The sequence below is a fragment of the Electrona antarctica genome (assembly GCF_951216825.1).
Source record: "Electrona antarctica genome assembly, chromosome: 10".
NCBI lineage: Eukaryota > Metazoa > Chordata > Actinopteri > Myctophiformes > Myctophidae > Electrona > Electrona antarctica.
Window position 1 is genome coordinate 22,246,334 of NC_136791.1, and position 26,800 is coordinate 22,273,133.

At 44.3% G+C, this 26,800-nt stretch overlaps 1 protein-coding gene across 1 annotated transcript in view; it reads left to right on the plus strand.

Moving 5' to 3' along the window:
- Positions 1 to 833: 833 nt before the first annotated feature.
- The window catches only part of LOC306931232 (calcium-activated potassium channel subunit alpha-1-like), a 247,320-nt gene continuing 221,353 nt past the window's right edge, over positions 834 to 26,800 (plus strand). The window contains 1 exon segment of the mRNA XM_079512515.1: positions 834 to 2,378. Within this exon segment, the coding sequence (XP_079368641.1) occupies positions 2,094 to 2,378 (285 nt within the window). The 5' untranslated portion in view covers positions 834 to 2,093.

The following is a 26,800-nucleotide window of genomic DNA, read 5'->3' on the forward strand; positions in this document are numbered from 1 at the left end:
AATTGGAACAGAGGTCTGTGTCTGTGTGTGTGTGTGTGTGTGTGTGTGTGTGTGTGTGTGTGTGTGTGTGTGTACATGTGTGTACATGTGTGTGTCAGACTGCCACAACACTTCGTTCGCTTCCCACGTTTACTCGTCTTACTTGATGATGAATGATGAATTCCTGTTCTGTTCTTTGACTATATAGAAGTGTATATTTGTACGTCTCTAAATGTTTTGATGAATTGAACAAGGTGGACCCTCTTGTAAACAAGTGTAATGCTTAATTGGGTCGTCCACTCACAGTTAACAGTCTTTGTATTGAGTTTGTGCTTGAAATGTACTGTAATTCTGCAAACTGTTAATAAATATTTCAATCAATCAATCAAACTTGTAGGTAAACATGCTGTAGCTGTGCGTGCGTGACACACACACACACACACACACACACACACACACACACACACACACACACACACACACACACACACACACACACACACACACACACTTTTGTCAATTCAAAGGGCTATTGGCATGAGAAAACATACGTTTACATTGCCAAAGCACAATTCAACAATACACACACACACACACACACACACACACACACACACACACACACACACACACACACACACACACACACAGTGTGTCACACACTACATACATATATTACTTTTTCCTCAGGCTCTGCCCTACCTGCCTGGGCCCCACTTTGCGAACCCTACTGCTTTACATGCCCCCCCCCCCCCAGCGAGTGCGCGCGTGTGTGTGCTTGCGCGCCGATCGAGCGGCTCTCTGACAGGCGCTATCAGCTGGCCGCTACAAACACGAGCCTGTCGTGAGTCGTCTCTCTGCAGACGCACCGAGGGAACGGAACGGGGGGACACAAACACGCCAACGCTTCATTTTTACGCAGCACTAGAGACAACAAATTTGAATTGGACACATAACAACAACAATAAAGATCGACGAAAAGAAGAACCACGCACGCACGCGCCCGGCAAGGTTATTATTATGTGGGCGACGAGCGACGCACTGCAGTGGACACGGACAACACAACATTAGCCTATATTCGCAGACTTGTTGAAATTATAAAATCGCTATATCGCTCGTCCTCGTCGTTTTCAATGAAAAGACAACCCGGTTTTTAAACCGTCCCAAGGCTTTTTATTATCGATTAGTTTGACGCCGAAAAAGAAAAAGTGAAATCGATTCTCTCTCCGCCGCGTCGCCAGTGGTGTGTATATCATCGGCAGGCAGGGTATACCCCCTCCCTCCTTCCTTCCCTCCCTCTCCTCACCCATGGAAGACGGCTAGTAGAGAGGCGGAGGACGGAGGAGCGCTCAGTCACAAGAACAGGAGCTACACTCCTGTTTTAGTTTTTTTCTTTAATTTCCCTTTAACCAGGACATAATTATTGGCAGCCGCGTTACGGCTGCAGGAAACCGAAGACGCCGCTGCATGGTGTGTGTTTTTCCACCACCACCACAACCAACCATGGCACTCGGCCTCCTCCTCATGACAGAAGAATCGTCGGGACAGCCTTCAGAATAAAAACAACTCCTTCTTCGACGTTCGTTCCGTGCGTGCGTTGGGTCGGGTTCGTCATATTGTTGCGGATTTAAATGCCTGTCGTCTCCAAGCCGGGGCCACGCAACGAGCCGTTTCTACTGTGGACCGTGGCTTCGTGGCGCGGTGGTGGTGGTGGTGCTGTGCGGCGTTCTGCTGCCAGCAGCCAGGCTGTGACACCGACACGGCTGGTGGAAGAAGAAGCGTTCCATTATATGTCACTGACATAAAAGGATAATAATAAAGGGGGACTAACATTATAGAAGAGAAGAAGGGGGTACGTGTGAAGGAAGAAGAAGAAGAAGCAAGGCCGATTCGAATATTTAATTTTAATTTTTAATTTATTTTCTTATTTTCCAAGCATATAACATAACAACACAACATAACATAACATGTCTGGTGGTTGGTGGTGGGGCTGGGGTCGCTGGCTGTGCGCGCAGCAGCAGCAGCTCCTCCATGCAGTGTCCGTGTCTCCATGCTAGCCGACCACCTGCACCCGCGACCATGGCACTGGCAGCAGCAGCCCTGGACCTGGCTCTATGAGGACCCAGCAGCAGAACACTGTCGATAATAACGTGAACCCGCCCCAGTCCCAGCCGCTCCTGGTGGACCCCCCTCCGCCCGCGATCTTCATGTCGAGAATGGAAGACGTGGTGATCCCCTTCTCGTCCGAGGTGCCCTGCGACAACAATGGGCAGCGCATGTGGTGGGCTTTCCTCGCGTCCTCCATGGTGACGTTCTTCGGGGGTCTCTTCATCATACTGCTCTGGAGGACCCTCAAGTACATGTGGACCGTGTGTTGCCACTGCAACGTCAAACCCAAGGTAGAATGCCGCGCGTGCACACACACACACGCAAAAATCCCCCCCCCCCCCCCCCCCCAAAAATGAACATCTTGGATTGGCACTGGTACTTAGTCGCCCCCCCCCCATCATACACCAAATTGTTAGCCAATAGACACATCTATAGGAGCTGTTCAGACGCTTGTACTGTAGATCGGGTGTTTAAGTGTTAATAATTATGTCAATTGTCAACCCTCATTGGATGCTGAGTACACTGTATTATTTTTGGTTTACCCCCCCCCCCCTGCTGTAGCATACTGTGTACAGTACTCTGTAGCCTACTGTTCAGTAGGCCTTCTCTGTAATCTACTACTGTACACTACAGTAGTATTCTTGTACATTACTGTATAGTCTACTACAGTACAGTACCGTGTAGCCTACCGTAGGCTACTGTACAGTACTCTCTTGCACAGTAGTCTGTAGGCTACTGTACAGTACTCTTGCACAGTAGTCTGGGCTACTGTACAGTACTCTTGTGCAGTAGGCTGTAGGCTACTGTACAGTAGGCTACTGTACAGTACTCTTGCGCAGTAGGCTGTAGGCTACTGTACAGTACTCATGCACAGTAGTCTGGGCTACTGTACAGTACTCTTGTGCAGTAGGCTGTAGGCTACTGTACAGTACTCTTGTGCAGTAGGCTGTAGGCTACTGTATACTGTCACTGACTGGCCGTGAGGGTCCGCTTCCTTTGCACGACACATTTAGTGCACTTTTTGGTTGTATTTTCTACTATGTGAACGCCGGGCCTGCTTGCTAGGCCCTGGACTGTACTGGTTGGCGATTGAGTTTCCAGTGGCCTTCCCCTCACAGCGTGTGAGTGACACACTGGTTAATTGAGCTGCTTTGCCTCAGGTGTGTGTGTGTGTGTGTGTGTGTGTGTGTGTGTGTGTGTGTGTGTGTGTGTGTGTGTGTGTGTGTGTGTGTGTGTGTGTGTGTGTGTGTGTGTGTGTGTGTGTGTGTGTGTGTGTGTGTGTGTGTGTGTGTGTGTGTGTGTGTGTGTGTGTGTGTGTGTGTGTGTGTGTGTGTGTGTGTGTGTGTGTGCTGATCTATCTGCAGCTGTGTGCCCCAAAATATTTCTATGTCACACCTCCCCCCCCCCCCCACACACACACACACACAGCCCAACCTTCATAGGGGGGTGGCATGACATAGCCTACAAATATTTTGGGGTCCACACAGTCAGAGTTGCACAGAACAACAATCTTATTTAATTGTAATAGCACAATCCAGCCATGTTTTCATTGCTACATGTTATGTTTGACCTCAATACGGACACACACACACACACACACACACACACACACACACACACACACACACACACACACCATGGTTGCTCATTGCATTGCAATACCCTCCTATTATGTATGCATAGATGGACCACTCAACATAACAGCTGTCATTATGTCGGATGTGGCGCTGTATTAAATTGCAAGCTCCAATTAAAGAGTTGATGTTACACAAGAACTATAAGGTCGGTAATCTCTTACTCAGAAACATAATGGTTCTTTGAAGGGCTATTACTGTAGGTGATGGTTTAGTAAATGGTTCATGTTTCTCATATGATACTAGAATCCTTTTTGTTTTGCTTTTGCTTTTTTTTTGCAAAGTTCTTTGAGGAACCAAAAATAAGCAACAAACCATTTTTCTTGGCGGCCTCTTTAAACTCTAGCCTCTTTGGGCTGAACAGGCGAACATTAACCACGAAAATAGCAGATCTACACAGCTCGCAAACACGCCACAACCCGCCACGTTGTGAGCTTATAGATCCGTTATTTTCAGAGAAAGCTTTTTGATGTAGAGGGGCACAAAACGTGGGAGACCCCTGGAAGGCATGAAGTATCGTCTCTGTCAGGTCGGTGGAAACCTCATATGTCCAAATTCCAAAACAGTTTCAAATTTGTGTCGCGAAAGCGATGCGTTTTGAGCTCGTAGATCTGCTACTTATGATGCTTTCATGTAACACTGTAGTATGATCATGTAGGGCATTAATTTACAGAAAAACTTGCAGTCGGGTTTCTGCCTGACGGCGACGATATTCTAGGCAGTGGTTAAAGGCTTCTGTATAGAATCATTTAATTATACGTCTGGAAGGTTCTTTCTGGAACTGGATACTACGGTTGGCACCTGTAGTTGAAGGGGAGAATCAAAATAATAATAATAAAGAAGACATGGGGACAATGGGGATCTTTTGCAAGGCGCTATTTCACACATTCCACCATAGCAACCTAATGAAGTCGGCTGGGGATTATTATATACCTCGTTAACACGCTGACATCAATGCATGCCCTTTCATAGCCTGTGATATCTCTCCCTGCAATGTTAACGCCCCAGATTATAAAGGATCTGGAAGTGCATCTCGCAACGACCTCAACCTTTTTGGACCGGAGCATTGGCAGCCTCCCCTTCAGATGGGTGTCGTGGGCCGGGCGTTGTGCACGTTTATTTCAATGATCAATCCATAGATTGTGTCGCGGCTTGGATCAATGGAACTAACGTAGTTAGTATGCTTTATTTTTCTCTGTGTCATGGTAGGAGAAAGGGAGACGAACAACACGTGTGCTCGTTAGTCAATTTACAATTTAGGCATTTAGCAGACGCTCTTAATCCAGAGCGATTTACATTAAGCAAGAACAAAAAAATATATATAAACTATGCATAAATACTTTATAGTGCTATTCCTACATGAAAAAAAGCTATAAGTCTACATAAAATGTTATCTAAGTTATATAAGTTGGGCCTTTGCATATGCCTGTGAGGTCGTCGGGGCTAGGGCAAGTGCTACGGGCCATGATGGAGTCTGAAGAGGTGGGTTTTCAGACTACGGCGGAAGATTGGGAGTGAGTCTGCACAGTTCTGATTGCAATGGGAAGTGCATTCCATAGTTTTGGAGCCAGAAGGGAGAAGTTGTTACTGTAGCGTTCGTTGAGTAGCCTACATACAGGTTGAATCATGGGGTGAGTCATGTAAACCTCTGCAAAGGTGTAAAGCCAACTCATCCCAAAATATTTATCGAAAACCGTCATTTTGAACCAATAACCGACTTTCTCAAATGGGTCATGTAAATAAATAAACCAAAAAGCTGCGTTTAAAAAATATTGTTTATGTATATGGGATGTACATTATGGTTGATGTTCATTATTATTGTATTATTATTCGCAATTAATGATCTGTGTCTCTCCTGCTGTTGCTCTGCTGAGGCTTGTTGGCAGAACACAGCCCTTTTTCCATCCATTTCTGGCTATCGTGAGATTCGTGAGTGGTGTGTTGTCGAATGGAGCAGTGGTACTCAAACAAAATTCCCACAATTTCATTTTTATTTGATATACATATCAAATTGACTTACATGTCAATTTGACTGTGGACCCACATTTGTAAAGATGATGTGACGGGACCCTCATAAGAAGATTTTTTGGTTTTTAAATTTTTTTCAAAAATAGCCGATCTACAAGCTCACATCTGCTATTTTTTAAATATCCATGGCATAAAATAGAATTAAAGTGGTTAAACCGATTTTTATTATTCTTAAAATGTTTTGTTAAAAGAGTATCACAATCATTTTAACTGCACTTTATCCATATTTTCGTTGGCTATTGCAAAAAATATCCAATATTGACATGCCCAAAATTGGGACCAAAACGTTATCATCTGCTTAAAGTATCGATAAAAAAAAATAAAGGAATCAAATGGATTAGTTGGATTAACTGGTCCACCCCTCGGTGCTGTAGTGTCTGTGGCCTTTCCACCGTCTGCTTTTAATTACCTCCGTGGGCATCTTGTCCATCAAGGCAGTCAGCTGTGACCAAACAAATCGAAATAGACCTTCACATTGTAGCAGTCAGTTGACACAGTGTTGCTCAAACCTTCTCGGTTCAAGGAACCCCAAATTGTTTTGGCCCACGGACCCCCATCTGAGAATATTTTGTGCTAGGGAAGGAAATATATTGTTGCTGTCGGGCAGAAACCCCTTATCTCTATATTTTAACGTTTTGTGTTTTTTTTTTGGTAAATTAATGGCCTAATTGATCACACTACAGTGTCAAACAAAAGCAACAAAAGTAGCATATCTGCAAGCTTGCTTTGAGTTTGTAGATCTGCTAATTTTGCCTTTTTTGAATTTGAATCCATACTGCTCTGTACTTGCATCTGGAGTGTCTACTACTGTGACGATGTGCTTACGGTATATGCCATAGCCATGCACTAGACGATGTGCTTACGGTATATGCCATAGCCATGCACTCATCGCCCACCATACTGTGCAGAGTGTACAGCGTGTGTCAGAAGATGATGACAATAAACCCAGGGCTGTGTGAACATAACGAGGCATCCATCTTGTAGCTCTGCTGCTGTTGTGTGTGTTCTGGTTTGCATCTCCTGTCTGCTAAATCCCTCCTTCCCAATCCCAACCAATGGGTCGGGACCTTTTTATTTTCTTTTTCGTGGCAGTCGTGGACCAATTCTTATGGGCCGTGGCCGTCGTATTGCCCACCGTGTGAATAAAATGTATTCCCGCCACACTTAATAAATAAAATCAATTAAAATCAACTAAAAACTAATGTAATTTCAATTTAAAATACGGTTTCTGCCTGACAGTGACAATATCAATTCGGCCGTCCCCTGGCCTGACGGTGAGAAACACCGCTCTGCAGTCCTCTTGGGTGACTTTGGAAGGGGGATTGACACTTGGCCGCTGAGGGAAGAGGCTTGTTAGGAGTATTAAAGGAGGGAAACCGGATCTGCGTTCAGCTGACTGCTGAGGCCAGTGGCCATGTTGGTATGTGTCAGACTGCTGAGGCCGGTGGCCATGTTGGTATGTGTCAGAAATGGGTTGCATAGTTGGAAGGTGGGGGTGGTGGTGGTGGGCAATACTAGGAACTCACAATCAGAGGCGAGAAAATGCATGTGGAAAGTGGGAGAGTATATGGCTCTCGGTGGGGAAGGTGGAAACTTGGGGGAGATGCAAAGATGAAGGGGTGGGTTGGGTTTGGGGTGAGAGGTGGTGTTGCATAGCGTGGTGTGTCCTCGTCCTCACTCTTTCGCCTGTCGTTGACTCACAGCTGTGTCCCCCGTTCTCACAAACGCTCCTCCGTCTTCCTCTCCAACAGCGTTATTAAGACCTTAGGGTTGGCAGGGCAATGGACCATTCGCTAAAGCCCACCCCAAAAGCCATTGTCCGATGCCAATCCAAATAGTTTAGCAACCGTTGCTAAGCTGGGCAAGCTTCCGTCACCGCATAGCTGTCAATGGTATTTTGCTTGGCTGTGCTGTTGAACACAACACAGCTTAACATTGGGAAAGTTCCACGACTCACCCGCCCAGGTGATGGCAATAATGCACCGTAGTCTTACCGTGAGAACTCTGGCCGTTAAAGTTGCTTGAGTTGGATACTGTTTCTCCCTCTAACATTGCCTCATATTTCTAGTTCATTGAAATAATGTCATGCACATTTTTCCAGTGCATGGGCTACTGCAGGCTTTGTTGACTAGATTCAGAAGACATTTTGAAGCTCTTGCCACTGAAATGATTGATATGGAGAAATCCCATCATTCAACATGCATCTCAATGGGTGAGAAGCAGTGGGTGGGGGCTTATCCAAACCCACATTTAGAACCAATAACCCACATTATGATGGGACAATCGAATAATTGTGAAGCAGTTTTCTTATTTATTTATTTAAAAACAATTCTATAATTAGTTAATATCAATCAACCCAGAAAAAAACGATAAAAAAAACTTAAATTGATTGGTCTGATAAACACAACCCTGTATTATGCAAAATGGCTTATCTATAAAGCTCACAATGCGTCACATCACAACTCATTGTGAGCTTGTAGATCTGCTATTTTCAAAAGGCAGAAATATATATATATATATATATATATACTGTAGGGCAGAAGTGGTTAATGTGTCTTTTGTAATAATAATCCAAATCGGCAAAGTAACTAGTATTCATATACTGTAGTGGAGTAGAAGTAGAAGTACTGAAAGTTGGAAATACCTCAAAATTGTACTTAAGTACAGTACTTTATAGTAAATGTACTTGGTTGCTTTCCACCACTGCCTACAGGCTTAATCATTTACAAGAGAAGGAGGATGAAAATGATAGAATGGAAAATCTCCAGTGTCGAGGGATTTGGCACCTGAGCCACGGACGGCATCATGTTGTGCAAAAAACATCAAGTGGTTTGTGGGTATTTTGGAGCCAGTGTTCCCTCAGGTTCTTTGGACCGTGAATCGACAGACACTCAGGGCTGTCACCATGACAAAATTCAAGTAGACGATTACCTAATTGTCACACAAATAATTGCGATGACCTATTTCATTGTGTTTCTTGGCATTGGAACATATGAATTCAACTTTACATTTCTGTTTGGTTTTTAGGCTTTGTAATCACAAATTGCACGGCGCAGATAATGGCAAATGACGACCTGTAACTTTTCATTTGGAACCCTCCGTATCGGAATCGTTAAAGTTAACCGTTAAGGAATCGGAATCGTTAAGAGGGAATCGTTAATAGCGATGGAGTTCGTTAATTTTTATTGATAACGATCACCTTATCGATAAGGCTTATCGAGCTGGGTTCTTATCAAGCCCACTATCGCAGTGGTTCCCAAACTTTTTTTGTGTCAAGGACCCCCAAATCGACATTTAATAGGCCCTCATTTGAAAACATATGCCAGTGACCCCGATAAGGGACGATTTTTACGGCTCTAGCAGTGGTTCCGAAACATATTAATTTCATGGACCCCCCCCCCCCAGTTTCACACGCATTATGCTACGGACCCCCGATTGAATGGCATTTCTATCTCTGGTACCCCAATTTATATTGTAAAACCACTGTTAATTTAACTCTTGAGAGTGTACAAATGGAACCAAATGGTTCCATTTGTACACTCTGAGTTACAGACCCATAAGGGTGCATTTGGTTCCTAACTCTAATTGGGAACCCATGCACCCATCGAGCATTTTATATTATTTTGTGGAAAGACGGGAGACAATAAATTCTGAACAGAACCAGTATATTTTACTATGGCATTCAAATACAGTACTTTTCTAACAGACGGAAGGCAATTGACCATTTTACGGGTGCAGTACGTAGTTCATGCGCAGACATGCGGACGCATGTCGGACTAATGCTCCGTCGGAATTACATGCAGTCCCCCCTTTTTACCAATAAAATAATATTAAAGAAACTGTTAACTGCATGGTTACCGTCACTTTAAAAGCGACATGTTTGTGCCAGCATGGATGATTACCTCTGTTGTCTGTGTGCCTGTGTGTGTGAAATTCAGTGTAAACTGTAAAGTGCTTTTGGATAAAGGTGCTATATGAATGCAGTCCATTTACCAGTTAACCGTCTGCCTGCCGCCATTCATTAATCCCTCGATTGCGTATTGCCAAGGTTTTATCGCGCGTAACACTTACTTTGAAGATCCAAATATCCGTAATCGCATTGTTCCTGTGAAAAGCTGCTGTGTGTGGTATCATGACCGGTTGTTGTTGTCTCGCTCGGCGGTGGAAAAAGCTGACCGCGAGTATCACAGCGCCTGCTACAGGCCGTTGAAAACGCTTGTCTGGGACAAAGCGTCCTCTGCAATGTCGCTTCTGTGAGATAAAGCCGTCTGAAACCAGAGCCGGCAATGTAAGTGGATGCGCGCGCATTTTCAAAATGGCCGCGCCCATTGTGTCAGAAGCATAACAAAGCTAACTGACGGTAGATTTCGATACGATCGTATTAAAACATGCATTAATTAATACATCGCTGTTAAAACGGCTTTTCCGTTTGTGGCAGGCCACAAGATTCTACGTTTTAAAATTCCTATGTTCCCGGCAGGCCTCGTGTTAATAGTGCTTGTATGGTGAGCAGCACTTTCAGTCTGTAGGTATTTGAATTCACGCTTACTGTTTATTTTATTTTTTATTTTATTAAAAAGAAAGAAAAGTGAACAACCAGTAGTTTTAACTACAGTGACCCTAGTGTCCCTTTTCTGGGGCAAAGATTCGGAGGAAATGGCTGTGTTGCAGCGCAACGCATTGTGAGCTTGGCTATTTTCGGCGAGAGTTGGAGGGAAGGAATAAAGGAGCGCCTCTAGTATTGAGCCCTGGGGTACTCCGGTCATATAAGGGGTTGTTAAATTCAGAATTCTAAAAGGTTTTCTGCTACTCGGTGACCCAATGGGAATTTTGATCCTGCAGCAAGCGCCAGGAATGGATAAGTTATGGTAGCTGCTAGTATACAGTAGCCTATACAGTATATACAATTATTCCCGTACATTTACATAATTGGCATTTTGTTACTGTCGGGCAGAAACCTGTTATGTCCATATTCAAACACCCCCCCGCCCCGTAAATATAACGCCGTAGTTTATCATACTACAGCGTCACACACAAGCATCAACGCAGCAGATCTACAAGCTCGAAGCGTGGTGCGAAGTGACACATTTTGACCTTGTAGATCTGCTACTTTTGCAATTTAATTTATAATTTGAATTCTGAAATGTAACATTTTTGGACTGTTTCCACTTTCCACCCTACAGCAGCAATATAGATTATTGGTGCTCGGCTTGACGGTTTCACCAGAGTGCATTCACTCTATAAGATTGCATACATTACTCTCTGCCTGTACCAGAGCAAATCCCATGAATCTGACCCTCGCTCAGTCCTATACCTTAGGAGCACTTCACCCATTTTCAATCTTATCTTAATATAATTGATCCTCTCTAATTAAGCAATACTATTACACGAGAGGGTGTTCTTTATCATCATTAATGCACTTCTGCAATACCTTTCAGAACTCGCCCTAGTGTACTATTTAACAGTTACCCTTAAAACTAAGATAACAGTTACCCTTAAAACTAAGATAATCGCTGAAAAATTAAAAAAAATGCAATGACAGATGTAGCCACTACGACCACAAATGTCCCAAGAAACTAGCTAGCCTAGCCACCGAGTCTGCTGCGCTCTGAGAGAAAAGCACGGCTGAATTCTTTGTTTTGATTATCCGTGCCATTATCGTGGTTTAAGCACGGCTAGAAAGCTGTTTCAACCAATCAGATTGCTTCCTCGAAATGACCTGTTGTATAATTCTCATAAGATGGCACAATTTTCCTCATTTGATGGAATGTGGACAGAAACCTGTCTACAGGGACATCATCGATGCCATGGAAGGTTGATGTGCGGAAATGGAAGCCATTCTTACAGCAATAACAAGTAATAGACATATAATGAAATAGGTTTTAATCTTGTTTGAAATTACCAAACCCACCTTCTGATTTAGCCGCAATTTGCAACTCTAGATTTTTTTATAATGGGATGAATCTAGAGTTGCAATACCCTCCATTGACTCCCCACTCATCATTTTGCGTTTGCGATCTGCTTGTCTTAAACAACGTTAAACTCACCAACATTGCAGCTGTAGTCCAAGCTTGAATTATTCTCTTTCAATCTGCCGAGCTTGTTTTTCATAAAAATGCCCCGTAGACATGTTATGAGCTACTTTCTGTCAAGAAATTCTGTGCAAGTGATTATTTTTGCTGGAGTTTGGAAGTGCTCGTCGTAAGTCACTGAATGTCCCTGCATGCATCTGTTTCGCATTTGCACATAATGCAGGAGGCAGCAGCGCGACCCCTTGATACAAACGAGCGCTTCCAAACTCCAACATTTCTTATTCTTGACAGAAAGTAGCTCATAACATGTCTACGGGGGATTTTTATGAAAAACAAGCTCGGCAGATTGAAAGAGAATAATTTAAGCTTGGAATACAGCTGCAATGTTGGTGAGTTTAACGTTGTTTAAGACAAGCAGATCGCAAACGCAAAATGATGAGTGGGGAGTCAATGGAGGGTATTGCAACTCTAGATTCATCCCATTATAAAAAAATCTAGAGTTGCAAATTGCGGCTACTTCTGATTATGTCCATGGTTGACATGTTTCTGAACTGTTCACAGCCCTCTGAGACACAGAGCAGACAGAAATGGTGTCATGTAACAGTATTAGTGAGGACCAATTAGCCTATATTGATTGGTGTGTGTGTGTGTGTGTGTGTGTGTGTGTGTGTGTGTGTGTGTGCGCTGTACTTGCACACGGACATGAAGCCAATTTGTCCACTTTGCCCAAATTTAAGCTGTTAAATTAACAGCAACAATTTTCTCTTATTTATTTATATTCTTTTGAACGGCCATTACAGGCAATGGGATCTGTAGTCCTTGTTGCCGTTCCATAGCCCAGATGGACGGTGGGTGCATGTGGACTATACTACTAGTGTGTTAGAACAGAGAGTGAATGCAGTGTAGCATTACTGTTCCATAGCCCAGATGGACGGTGGGTGCATGTGGACTATACTACTAGTGTGTTAGAACAGAGAGTGAATGCAGTGTAGCATTACTGTTCCATAGCCCAGATGGACCGTGGGTGCATGTGGACTATACTACTAGTGTGTTAGAACAGAGAGTGAATGCAGTGTAGATGGACGGTGGGTGCATGTGGACTATACTACTAGTGTGTTCGAACAGAGAGTGAATGCAGTGTAGCAGCCCAGATGGACGGTGGGTGCATGTGGACTACTACTAGTGTGTTATAACAGAGAGTGAATGCAGTGTAGCATTACTGTTATGGGTTCCATAGCCCAGATGGACGGTGGGTGCATGTGGACTATACTACTAGTGTGTTAGAACAGAGAGTGAATGCAGTGTAGCATTACTGTTCCTTTTCAAGTGACGTGGTGGACGGTGGATAGCAGAGGTGCATGCGTCTGGCGGCTGGGTGTAAATGTTGTTCCTCTGTGTATGCCCTCGTGCTTGGCAACGGGCCATCTGCATTTCGCCAGAGCAGCAGAGAGCAACCCGGCCTACCCAGTGTTTCCATGTCTGCTTATTAGAAGCGACGTTGGGCTCGTTTTTCTGTAAGGTTGCTTGTACTGTAAATATTGGGGGTTGACGTTTTTTTTGGGCTTGCTTCCAAATGTTTTCAATTATTGTTTTAAACAAGTTCTCAAACATTTGCAAATTAATGTATATATCTCCGCAGACCCCGAACCCCATCTGAGCCCTCTTGTTTTCTAAATAGGCCTATAATATCAAATATATAATATTTCACCTTTTCTTTAGATCTATGCAACACGTGAGCTTGTGGATCTTCACATTTCTGCTGCATATATGTTGCTCACATGGCCTATATAGTCACTTCTTTTGGTTTTGTTTTCATAGACCTGGCTGCTTATATCTCTCACAATATCTGGCAGCAGTCTCCCCCCCCCCCACCCCCGCCATCAGCTGTCGCTCTCACTAACAACCTCGCACCACCACTATGCCTAACCCGGGCTCCGCAGTCTTTGGAAGGCTGCCATAGCCAATTGGAAGGGAATCTGAAAAATATGCATCTTGGATCGCACGACTCCAGGGACACACTGCACCGAGTTTGCGAGTTTTGGACAAAATAGTCGAGTAGTAGCAAACGGTGTGTTTTGAAGAAATACTGTCTGCCACAAAAGAGACTGGGCCTATATGGGGACATGGTCCAAGGAATCCTGCAGGGATAAAACAATATTTGGGTTTCTTCTGTGGCCTACAGGGAACGGTAACTGACACACGGACGGGCACGTGTATAGCTACAGGTCTACATCAGGGGCCAACGTGATAGTCCAAGGAACCCTGAGCTGAGAGAGAAGCCGGGACCCCCACTACACATTGTTTAAAATTGTGTTGCAGATTCTACCTTTCCATAGATTTCATAGATGGCTTCATAGACTTGTTTGACAGGATTCATGTTAATGTACATTTTCAGACCTTTAAATTGTCAATACTTAAGACACTTGACCACTGTACTTAAGTCTGCTCTTTTTCCCTGTTCACCAAGCCTCTTTGCTGAAAATAGCCGATCTACAAACTCACAACAACGTCTTACAGTGCAAGCCAAGGTGAGCTTGTAGGTCTGCTATTGTTGGCTTATGTTCTACTCAGAATAGGGATGCTAGCATTCACGTGCTTAATGTAAAGACATAATAATAACTAGAACTGCACTCTGTCGAGTGCCTACTTGCTTGTTGCACACAAGTAGGCCATAAATGGCCTACTAGTGCGCAAGCAGGTAAGTAGGCCAGGTAAGCAAGTACTGTCGACCGCTACAAACTGTCAAATCTCAGCTTCTCTGTGAAAGAACGTTTGAAATATTGAATTAAATAACTATATAATAAGGATTTATTTTGTCCTGGCCCAACGTTAGTCTGCTCAGGAATATGCTGATGATTTGTCCACTCCTGGCTATCTAGAATACAGCTCTATGACTTACTTGAAAAGTATTTACCTGTCTGACATTATTTTGAGATCTGTTGAAGAACATGAAGGTAATTCTATTTAAGCATTTCAAATTCATTCGTTCGTTACGTAATTAACAATCAATTACGTAATGTTGTAATTAATGCGGATGAGTGACGGCTTTCGATGGTGACGTATATGTCGATCAGTGTCAGGTGGATTAAAGGAAATGCCTCTATGTATATGTAATTTGTATGTTATTAGCGGTATACTGTGGTTACTTTGCGTATGCCCCGTTTGATGCGTATGTATTTGTATCAGCATATGACATCAGGGTACAACTAGCTCTCAATGATGACGTAATAAAGATGTGGATTAAAGGACCCAATGCCAGGGTGTAATTGGTTTTCGATGGTGACGTAATGACGATATGTTTTAGTGTCAGGAGGATTAAAGGTAATGCCCCTATGTATACATGTATGTAATCTGACACAACTGCCATATCAAGCACAAGTAGTCATTACGTCATACGCTGGCACGGTGCATACGCATCAAACATCGAAGCACTGGACGAAAACTATTACTTGCGCGCTCTGCTTGCGCAAGTAATAATCCTATCGCACAAAGATTTGGTAACTCTGAGGACTCCCTGTTGAAGAGACCTGTACAGTGGGTTGGATGAGAGAGAGAGGAGTCATCTGTAGAATGGTCTGCTGCATGTTCTTGTTGGCCGTGCCGTACGTCCATATGTCATGTCATGTGTTGTTGGCGTTGCCAGAGAGGGAGAGAGAGCACGCTTCTCAGCTGTCCCAGGGCAAAAACCCTGACCAGTTTACCCCCCCCCCCCCCCCCCCCCTAGTGTAACTGCAAGACTGCATGCATTCCGCTCACAGGCTACCATTGTTTTTCAACGGAAGCCATGCAGCAACATTCAGACACAAGCTGTGTCGAGATAAAGTTGAGCTTGGCCTCAATTTCACACCTTTTTACACTCTCCTTCCCTCTCCACAGCCACTGCCTGTAATGCAGTGTTGATTTTGACAGCTGTTGATTTTGATTGTCCTCGCTCGCCACACGCTGCTTGATCAACGTGTTGCTGCAAAGCACTTCTGAGTGTGCGATACGTTTCAAACACGTTTCAAAACCTAAACTTATTTGGAAGAAGAACCGGCCTGTTGCCCTTATCCCCGAAAGCTTCCGCTTTCGAAATTAACTTCCTTTCTCTAATACTTAGTGCGTGGAATGTGTGACTCATGCGTTATTCTCCAGCGGAGATCCACCCGTTTTTTTTTTTTTTTTCTCCCTTGGCCACTAATCCCTGATTGTAGGGCCTGATCTGATGGCCATGTAGGGGCAGCTGCGGCCAGTCACGCTGATGTATGCTAATCCACAGACAAGGAGAGGCCATATATCAGAGCCATGTCTATGTATACCCTGAGATACAGTACTGTATCCACAAGACCAGCCTCTATACACTAGACTAGCCATTTAACACACACACACACACACACACACACACACACACACACACACACACACACACACACACACACACACACACACACACACACACACACACACACACACACAGTTTGATGATGCATTAAGCCACGGGCCCCTACCCATTTTGTTTCTGTCGGGCAGAAACCTTTTATCTCCATACCTTTTGTGTTTTTTCTTGTAAAGTGAACGGCCCTACTTGATCATACTACAGTGTCACACAAAAGTACCAGATTTGATCTCTGTAAAAATCGTCAGTGTTAATTTAACTTAAGATTATGGAATCAAATGGATTCGGTTACATTTCATAATAATAACACTCTCGGGAGTTACAGTCCCGGTGTAAAGTGTCCAATTTGTAGCCATTTTGTACACTCGAGTTACAGCCCGCCGTCAGGGGTCTTATTTGGAGCCATGTGGAGCCGTGTCTATGTATATGTGCTGAGGGTAGACACAGAGGAGGAGGCAGCCCCAACACGCTGCTCTTCCCTCTGTGTGTGTGTGTGTGTCACGCTGTTATGTCTTCTCTAGCCTGTCACCGGTCTATTAAAAGGACCCCTCACTCCCCGGGGAGTTACTCGGGGGAGGGTCAGGGGTCAAGCAGGAAGGGGATACCTGGCTCCAAGGGAGGGAGTGGCTGACTGGTATTTCTGACATTGGAGGCATGTGACGGTGACCGACCGGGGGCCACCTGATACTGGCGGTGGCCCAGGCAGCCGAGCTGGCACACGGGAATCCGTTCGCAGTATGCATGCATCTCCTGGTAGAGATTGGACAAAAAAATGGCTCGGCTAAGCCGGTGCGGCCGGCAGGTCTGCGGAGGCGAGATAGCAGGCTAGTGCCTGCCCGGGCCGGGGCAGTGAGATCACGGCTTACAGTACAGTGGGGGTTAGTTACCTTCCTCAGCTGTGATTGTCCTTAAAGAGCTCAACATCAGGGGCTTGTGCGAGTGTCCCTGTATTGCTATACTTGTGAGGGTCAAATGTCCCCACAAGTGTTGTGGAGTTTGAGAAATGTACGTACGTTGTGAGGACAGTTTTCCTGGTCCTAACAAGATAAATGTTGTTAGATTCAGACTTGATTTAAACATATTTGTGCTGTGCTGTCTCATGCCCCAAAAAATAGTCGATCTACAAGCAACGTAACGTGTTTGTCGTGTTGTGTTGTGAGCTTGTAGATCCACTGAGTGTGGGCCTAGTCGCCATATCGCCTCCTCATGGAATTCATTTTGCGTTCCAGTATCCATATTTGTGGACGTTGTCTCAGCAGCGGAATGCCGTCTATTTTGGTGTTTATCGCACTGTTAGTGCCGTGCCAGTGGACAGGAACTGACACGACTCTAAATAACTGAAGGGAGAAGAGATGGACATCATATTGTCTGCGAGGGCTTATTGTATAAGCCCCATTTTCACGCTCACTGATGCTTCTCATGCAAATCTGCTGTGTGCGTACAGTACTTGTTTTTGTACGAGAGGGAGAGGGGGCGGGGTGTGCATCGTTGTCTTAATGTGTCATAACAGGGATATTCTTGTTGTCCTATATTATGGTGTGTTGCACATGCAGTGCTATCCATGTCTACTGAGTAGAATTCTCCCGGTTGGTATGTAAGCCCCTGTTTGAGTACCGGTACATCACGTCACAACATCCCATTTTGATCTTGTTCTTCGCTGTTTAAACCTTTTCAGCTAGAAACCAAATTCCCTTTATTAATTTATTTAGTTACATTTTCGGCGGAAAAGGTTCGGCGGCTGAAATTCCAATCTTTCAACTCTACCACACTGTAAGGTTGATTGGCCGAAAACAAAAACGTTTGGAGAAGTCCAATAATGTAATGTTGTTTTATTGTTCTCCATAAATGGCCCTTTACGTGCAAGAATATTTACTGTGTGCACAAATAAATATTTACCGGCTGCACATGAGGGAGACGTCTCCCCTCAAGGCTTTCTGACAAAAAATCCTGCCAGTACTGTACCATGTGCGATTTCTTTGCTGTAGTTTTGTTTTGGCTAGGAATTCTCATCAGTGATGTCATTGGTATGCATGTTTCTGAACTGTCTCCAGCTCACCAATAAGATGCAGAGCGAGTAGATGGAATTGGCGCTATCTTATAATGAGCATTAGTGAGGCATTAGTGAGGACCAATTATATGAAATGAAGATTTAAAACGGGTGAAGTGTTTCTATCTTCCAGCATTCATCTCTCGAAATTGTAAATAACGACCCCCCCCTCCCCACCCCTCTCTCTACAGTCAAGTAAGCCAGTGTAACTGCTCTGTGGACAGTGAAGCGCGCTCAACGTCATAATTGGTGCTTTGAGCTGTGTGCAATGATGCAGCAAGACATGTGTGTGGAGGAGGAGAGAGAGAGACAGACGGAAAGAGTGAGTGAGTGGGAGACACAGAGATAGAGAGAGGATAGAGGAGGAGAGGGCGTGTGACAGGGAGTGAGACGGGGAGGGAGGGTAGAGGACATGAAGCTGACCTTCACACACATGCACTGCTTTTGCTTGGCCTATGTGCAGGTCTGTGATCCATACGAGCAGCTAGCATGGCCAAGGCTCACCTCCTCTGTCTGGTCGAACATACAAGACCGGCTTCCTTGCTTAGGCTGAGAGCTGAAAGCATTGAGGCTTGAAGTGTGAATGGCCAAGGGGAAGGATTGCACACCCACCACCACCACCATCATCAGTAGCCTGGCTAATAAGCCAGACCGAATCAGCCGTTGGCAAAAAAAAATTGCCTTCCGGCGGATTACGGTCTGGAGAGGCTCAATTGTACGCCCATTTCCTACATCAGAGAACTGGTGTGGCCAATCGGGACACGGTATGCAATATGGGCGGGCTTTGGTACAGTGACGTTCAATGCTTGAGACCTTTGACTGACAGTAGCTCTGACCAATTGCGTCAAAGAGAAAATGTTTTAACCCGCCCCCCGGGAAACAAGATCCATACACAGCATCTCCAGACTCAAATACCACACGACATGATTTGAGTCTGGCTTATTAGCCAGGCTACATCATCAGGACCACTGGCCCTAGCAACCTGTTCCAATGAGCCTCTAAGTGAGTTCTCCTAGCTGGCTAACTGCTTTACCATCTATATCGATACTCATTAGAATAGCATGTGGTATCGACAACAAATCGTTTTTTTTTGTTTTTTTACATTCCCAAAGAACCAGAGCCTAGGAAGATGATTGTTGCTGTCTACTAGTGATGTCTCCGTGATGTGTAGGGAAATCCTAAAGTCAAAAACGGCAATGAAGGACCAATCTAAGAACAACTGATTAGTTTAATAGATGCTGCTCTGTGGCACTTTATTGTTGCAACAATGCTGTCAGGTAGTCATGATCAATTTGAGATCCTTTAAAATGCTATTTTCATTTGTTTGGGTGTCATCTAGTTTCTCATTTGGGTCTCGACTAAGAAAGAAGTTTGGGAAATTACTGCTATAAATGATCTTTGGGATTGGCATGCCATAGAATCTTATGCCGGTTACCAGCTCTTCAATGGCTCCCATTTTGAAGCATGCGCTCACGCACGGACGTACAGTATGATGAGTTCATTGTGTGGTAATCAGCTCAGTCAATAAACACTTGCCTTTCTCCCAGAGCCTAATAATTGCAGTCATAATTATGAAGGATAAATCCACATCACTAATGGCTGTCTATTAGGGAGCCGTGCCAGAGGTAATGTCTTGCGTGTTTTTAAAACTGCCATTTCATACACTCTCAGAGCTACACAGCCATTTGGAACCGCCTCAAGGATCCTTGAGGTTCCCTGGACCACACGTTGAGACCCACACTGGTGTAGCCTTTCCTGTGAGTCTTTCCTGTGAGCCAACATGCACAATATCAGCACCGGGACTCTCTTTGATCCTGTATGATGGAACACTAATCTTAATTGGTATGATTCTGAAAGAGAATTAAAAAATATGGAAATCCACATTCACCATGATGATCAGTGATTTGAAGTCACATGGCCCCGGCCCTAATCAGAATGCACATTGATCAGTGATTTGAAGTCACATCGCCCCGGCCCTAATCAGAATGCACATTGATCAGTGATTTGAAGTCGCATCGCCCCGGCCCTAATCAGAATGCACATTGATCAGTGATTTGAAGTCGCATCGCCCCGGCCCTAATCAGAATGCACATTGATCAGTGATTTGAAGTCACATGGCCCCGGCCCTAATCAGAATGCACATTGATCAGTGATTTGAAGTCACATGGCCCCGGCCCTAATCAGAATGCACATTGATCAGTGATTTGAAGTCACATCGCCCCGGCCCTAATCAGAATGCACATTGATCAGTGATTTGAAGTCTCATCGCCCCGGCCCTAATCAGAATGCACATTGCGTATTTGTCTGATTCGGCAGGTGTCGATATGCAGTCGGCACAGCATGTGATACACTGATTAGGCATTGAGACTGGGAATTATAGTGGCTATATATAACATGATGCTTTTTTTAACCACTCGGGAGAAAGCCTTTGCTGAAAATAGCCGATTGTTGCGTCGCGTGATTGTCAATCTGCTATTTTCTCAGAAAGCTTTCCCGCCACAATATATATATACGGAGGCTGGGGTATACGTGGTTAAGATGCAGGCGGTCGCGGTCTGTGGCAGGCAGGCGCTCGCACATCTCCAAACGCACAATCCATTGGCTATGGTGTGGAAGCACAGTGCTATTGTTTCACGGTCCCTATGGCTGGTTCTTGGAGGATGCATTAAACATGATGGGCCTCTGCTATTCCGCTCAAATGGGAGGATTTCAGCACCATGGAGAGCTGCTCATGTGGAGTGAGAGAGAGCGCTACTGTTCCTGTGGGGCGGAAAGCTTGTATAATCCAAAGTCGTTGCTTTTACATTATTTGAATGAATGAATAAAATAATATAGGGAAATTTGCAGATCTACATAGGACACTTTTAGATCTGTTTTTTTTTGTTTGCTACATTTGTGTGACACTCGTGTATGTTGAAGTAAGGCAATCATTTTTACGATATAAATAAAATAAAATTGAAAAAAAAGTTGAAATCATGGAGATATGAGGTTTCGGCCTGACGGCAACATAACTGTAGGCCAGGGTTCCCCAATAGGCGGCCCGCGGGCCATTTGCGGCCCGCGGAGCGCCCCCTTGCGGCCCGCGAAAAAAAAAAAAAAAAAAAAAACCCATTTAAATGCCATTAAATGGGGGTCAGTAGCCTATGCATGTCAAACTGGGCATCCTTTTCAAATGGGGTCCTGCCCTGAAAATGAATTTTCAGGGCAAGACCTCGACCTCACACGTGCGGACTCGGCCCCCAGCCTGGTACCCTAGTCAAAATATGGCCCTCGAGGAAAATTAATTGGGGAACCCTGCTGTAGGCTATGTTGTCCCCACCCCCAGATGCTGTAGAGCAATAACGCACGCACGCACACATACATGCATGCATATGTTTCTGTTCCTATGCTTGTGAAGACATCAGCATTTTAGAATGTTTTATGAACGCCGTTTTTACAATTATTTTTTTTCTTTTGCCTTTTTTAAACCCAAACCCCTAAAGCCGTAAATTGCAGATCTGCAATCTCATATTTGCGCCACGCCACCTCTACACATGAAAGTAGAGTTATAAGTTTCAGAATGGCACACCCAGCATACTTGCTGAGAAAAAGTACTTTTAATTTATCTGCAATCCTATGATTTTAATATGAAATGATTAATTTAATATGTGGTAATATGTAATTCTGTCATGACAGCCTTCCAACTGCATGCGTTCAATAAAAGATCATTGCTGGGTTTTGATCAAAGGCGCTTTGACTCGCTCGCTGACTGAGGCTTCGCTTCGCGGTACAGAGGAGAGCTCACGAGCGGCTCCTCAGTCAAACGTGCGTGCACAAGGAGTTGGCTGCATTGAAACCAAACAGGAATGTGAATGTGGTGCTAATAACAAGCTGTGGATGTGGGAGCTATGGTGTGTGTCTGCGTGCGTGCGTGCATGCGTGCGTATGTACGTCAGACAATAACGCTGTCCTCTCGGTGAGGGCTGGAGAGACAGTGATAAGGAACACAACATCTGGTGAAACACTGGCCACACATCAAAGCACTGGTTCTCTGAGCCACTATGGGCTGTGCACGTTCTGAGCTGTGCACGTTCGCTCACTAGTATGAGCTGTGCACGTTCATTCACTAGTATGAGCTGTGCATGTTCGCTCACTAGTAGGAGCTGTGCACGTTTGCTCACTAGTATGAGCTGTGCACGTTCATTCACTAGTATGAGCCGTTCGTTCACTAATTGTTAAACATCTGCATCGCTTAATTTATAAGAAGTCTACATAATTAGTGAAAGTAGAATAATCCCTATGGTACCACATCAATAGAGCACTGAATTGTGTACAAAATCCTATCCAACGATATCAGAATATTCTACATTTTGGGCTTTTGAGAAGCAGGGTGTTGTGTAGCTCTGGGCGGGAGGTGGGTCTGATCATGAAGCAGGGTGTTGTGTAGCTCTGGGCGGGAGGTGGGTCTGAACAGAGAAGCAGGGTGTTGTGTAGCTCTGGGCGGGAGGTGGGTCTGAACAGAGAAGCAGGGTGTTGTGTAGCTCTGGGCGGGAGGTGGGTCTGAACAGAGAAGCAGGGTGGTGTGTAGCTCTGGGCGGGAGGTGGGTCTGATCATGAGAGCGTTGAGCTTAGCAGCTGCTCTTCTCCACATGATCTCCAGTCCAGTCAACATGATGAGCAGCACCAGATCCAAAAAATATCCAATATCTCTCTTTCTCTCTCTCTCTCTCTTTCTCCCGTTCTCACCCAAACACGGTCACACACGCGTGCTGGGGAAAAAGTACTTTTTATTAATATATTTTGTTATTTTACTTGAGTAGAAGTAGTACGTATAAATGAGTAAAGGGTCTACATTCAAACATTTGACAGTAGGCCTACAGACATACTGAAGGATTGGTGTCAAAATAGTACCAAAAGTGACATATCCAAAATATCCTATGTCTATAAGTTCACAGCGCACCCGTTGAGGTTGGTGAGGAAACCAGCCTGGTAGAGCAGAGTCCGGGTTGACTGCAGGCTGCAGTGGTCTCAAACACATTAAGGGAACCTGGCAGAAAGACTTGCTTGTCGCATAAAAGTTAAGGAACACGCACGGTACCTCAGACAGATTTAAGAACATAGAATTTATTTTATTTTTGAAATAATCATCAAGTGCTCGGTGTTCAAAGTGAGGTTAAAATCAGCAAATCAGTTTCAGTCCTGGGACCTTCGTCAGTGCTATCTGGTAGGGCAGAGCAGGGTGACATGTGAGACAGATCGCCGGCGTTGGATTCGAACTCGGTTCCTTGCCAACTCGGCCTGCTAAAGCTTTTGGAGGTTTAAATAAGTAAGCTTCCTCTAAAGTTACCAGAAAGGCAGCCTAGTTGGTGTGTAGAGTGTCAATCCAACTGTTGTTTGTGTTGTGCATAACTCCTGTATTTGCCTATCATTCTGTGTATGTTCGTGTTATGTACGCACCTTCCTAGAAGTAACATAATCAAATCTGTCTGTCTGTCTCTGTCTGTCTCTAGTATCTACAAAAGTAGTGAAAATAACCAATCTACAAGCTCATAACACCACATTGCCCTTGCGATCTGTTCACCATTTTATTTTAATAATCGTTCATGAAACATAAATCGTGGCGAAAAGTTTGAAATAATGGTTATATTGAATAGGAGGAGTCGCCCGCCATCGGTCCCCATGTTTGATTAGCTAGCAGCATGCTAACCTACGCTAGGCTTTAATTACCCTGACTCTTGGCCATCTAGACGTCAAACACCACAATCGCTGCCAATCGCGCAACACATTCTTGGATGTGCGTGCGTGCGTGCGTGCGTGCGTGCGTGCGTGCGCGCGTATGTGCGTGTCTCTGCTGCGTGTGTGTTTGTGTGCGTGCGAACGCACCCGATAAACTGGGGTTATGCCATTTAAATATGCAAGAGATGAAGAGACAAGGCGGGAAATAACATCTCCTCATTATAAATAGATAAACAGGATTGTTTAGCCCCGTCTGCCCTTCATTGCCGTCTACTCATTAGCTGAGTTCCCACACTTGTGTGCTGGGGGAAAAAAGTACACATTTTTAAGTGGTGCAACTATGTGGGTGGGTGGCTGGCTGGCTGGCTGGCTGGGTGCGTCTGAGCACGAAAACAGCATGGTTGTTTTTCACTATCTGTGCGCAACCTAACACACACACAAACACACGCACATATTAACTGTATATATGGTGATTTCGGGTGTGCCAGTACAGTATAGTACAGTTACAGTACAGTACAGTCGAGGGTACAGTAACTCTGTCATTTCTCAACCGTTTCGGACGCGGGGCGGCTCGCCGGAATCGGGCCGGCACCCTGTGTCCGTTCCTGTGGGTCTGGAACTCCCCCCCCCCCCCCCCCCCCGGGGACCCCCACACGGAGTTGCACCACTTACTTCACACGGGTGTGATTTTTATTTTTATTTTGTTATTTTACTTGAGTAGAATATAAACTTATAAATAAGTAATATGTCTACATTCCAAAAATTGACAGTACAAAAGTACAGAACAATTTGTGTACCAAAGTACCAAAGCGAAATATCCAAACTATCCAATCTATAAGCTCACAACGCACCCCAAGAGCTTGTAAATTGGGTATTTTGCAAGCATAACTTGTAACTAAAGCTGTGTAAAAAGTACAACATTTGCATTTGAGATGTAAAGTATTGAAAAACGGAACGTACTACCTCAAAGTACTTGCGTAGATGGATTTTACACAAGAAGAGAAAAAAAACATGCTTGATTGTTCTGAGCCTTGCTGTTTCTCAAGACGAGGACTTATTTGATTCATACATAATTCATATGGATTGTAAAATGTTAGCGTGAGGAGAATTCTCTCCTGGATTCCTCTAAAGAGGAATGAAAGGAGTTGACATTGGCCAGCATGGGTTAGAAGATGGCACTAAAGAGATTGCAACACACACATTAGCATTGACTGGAATATGTCAGTGGGCCAACCTGCACACACGCACACACACACCATTGAAAGCATTGCGAGTTTGACATTTAGTTAGCGTTGCCACGCAGGTGGTGGTGGTGGGGTGTGCCTGGTTTTATGTACCCTGGCTCAGTTGGAGTGGCTGAGAAACGGGTCAGGAGATGAAAGCATGAATGAATGAATGCATTCATGCATAAATGAATGCATGAATGAATGCATTCATGCATAAATGAATTAATGCGTGAATGAACGAATGGAGGTTAGCTCTAGCTTGTAGCCACGTCTACCTCGCAAAGCTTTCTGACCCATGCCTTCACCAGATCTCCGTTGGTCATGACCTCTGCGGTTAATGGTTGACAGAGGAGCAGGGGTCATTTATAGTCGTGACACAAGGGAAAGTATGTCCACAGGTTTGTCCTGGAACAATCCCATCACACAGTGTGTGTGTATAGTAGTATGGCTAACATTGTGAATCTGCCTTTGATTTGAAAGCTGATAAGAGCTTGTAGATCTGCTATTTTTACATTTTTTTTTGCACATCACCATGGTACAACGAAGAATAATAAACAATAATAAAACAATAATACTAAAGACAGAATGTTCTGTAAGTTTGAAATTGAGTTTATTTTATTGTACCTATGCAATGATCCACTGATTTATATGTCCTCTAAGTCCATGTGGGCTGGGCACCTTTGGTGCATGACCCAGAAATAAAGAATCTATGTATCTAATACAAGTGGTTAATCAGTCTGCTTTAGTCTATTATATATACTAATCGTGTGGATTAGTTCGTTTATATACTGTTTGTAACACCCGGGATTAGAATTTTGGCCTGATAGTCAAGATTAAATTTATCCCCTGAGTAAGCATCTATTAGCTCAATTGTTAAAAAAATTATAATAATCTGCCGTTCAAATCCGAGGCAGAACAGAAAAAGTTACTTTAATTGCCCAGCCTTGCAACATGTAAAATGTGGAATCTCTAAGATTATGAAAGCACCTTTGATACGAAGCTCTCTGCCCGATTTCAAAGTTCCAGAAGTTGCACAAGACTGCTAAGTGCAGAAAAAAAGACCTAATTCCATCTGTGTATCTATGGCTCTATTAAAGTGCCTGCAAGAATCTGCAGTATTTCAGAGAGAAGCTGAAAACAAGGCAATTAAAAACTCTCTCTGTGATGTTTCAAGCTGTGCCCACCATGGGAATTGGTGTTATTGTGAAAGCCTCGCTGTCCGTTTGTCAGCTCTCTCTCTGACTGACTATTGTTTTGGTGTCGGGAAACAAATTGTTGCCGTCGGGCAGACAACCTCTCATCTCCATATTCAAACCTTTTTGTGTTTCGTTTCGTAAATTAACGCCCTATACTTGTCCTCGGCTCGATCATACTATAGCGCCACACACAAGCATCAAAAGTATCAGATTGTTTTTTTAGATCTGCTATTTTGCTATTTTCGAATTTGAATCCTGAAAAGTAACAGTTTTGGTTTTTTGGACATATGAGGTTTCCACCCGACAGAGATGTAGTTCCATCCTTCCAATTACCTGTGACTCGGACACCCTCTCGTTTCCCTACGCCGTTTTTAAAGTCATTAACCCTGAGCCAAGGAATCACTGAGTAAGTAGATTATATTCAGGGCTTTCATAAACTAGTTGGACACTGGCCAGTTT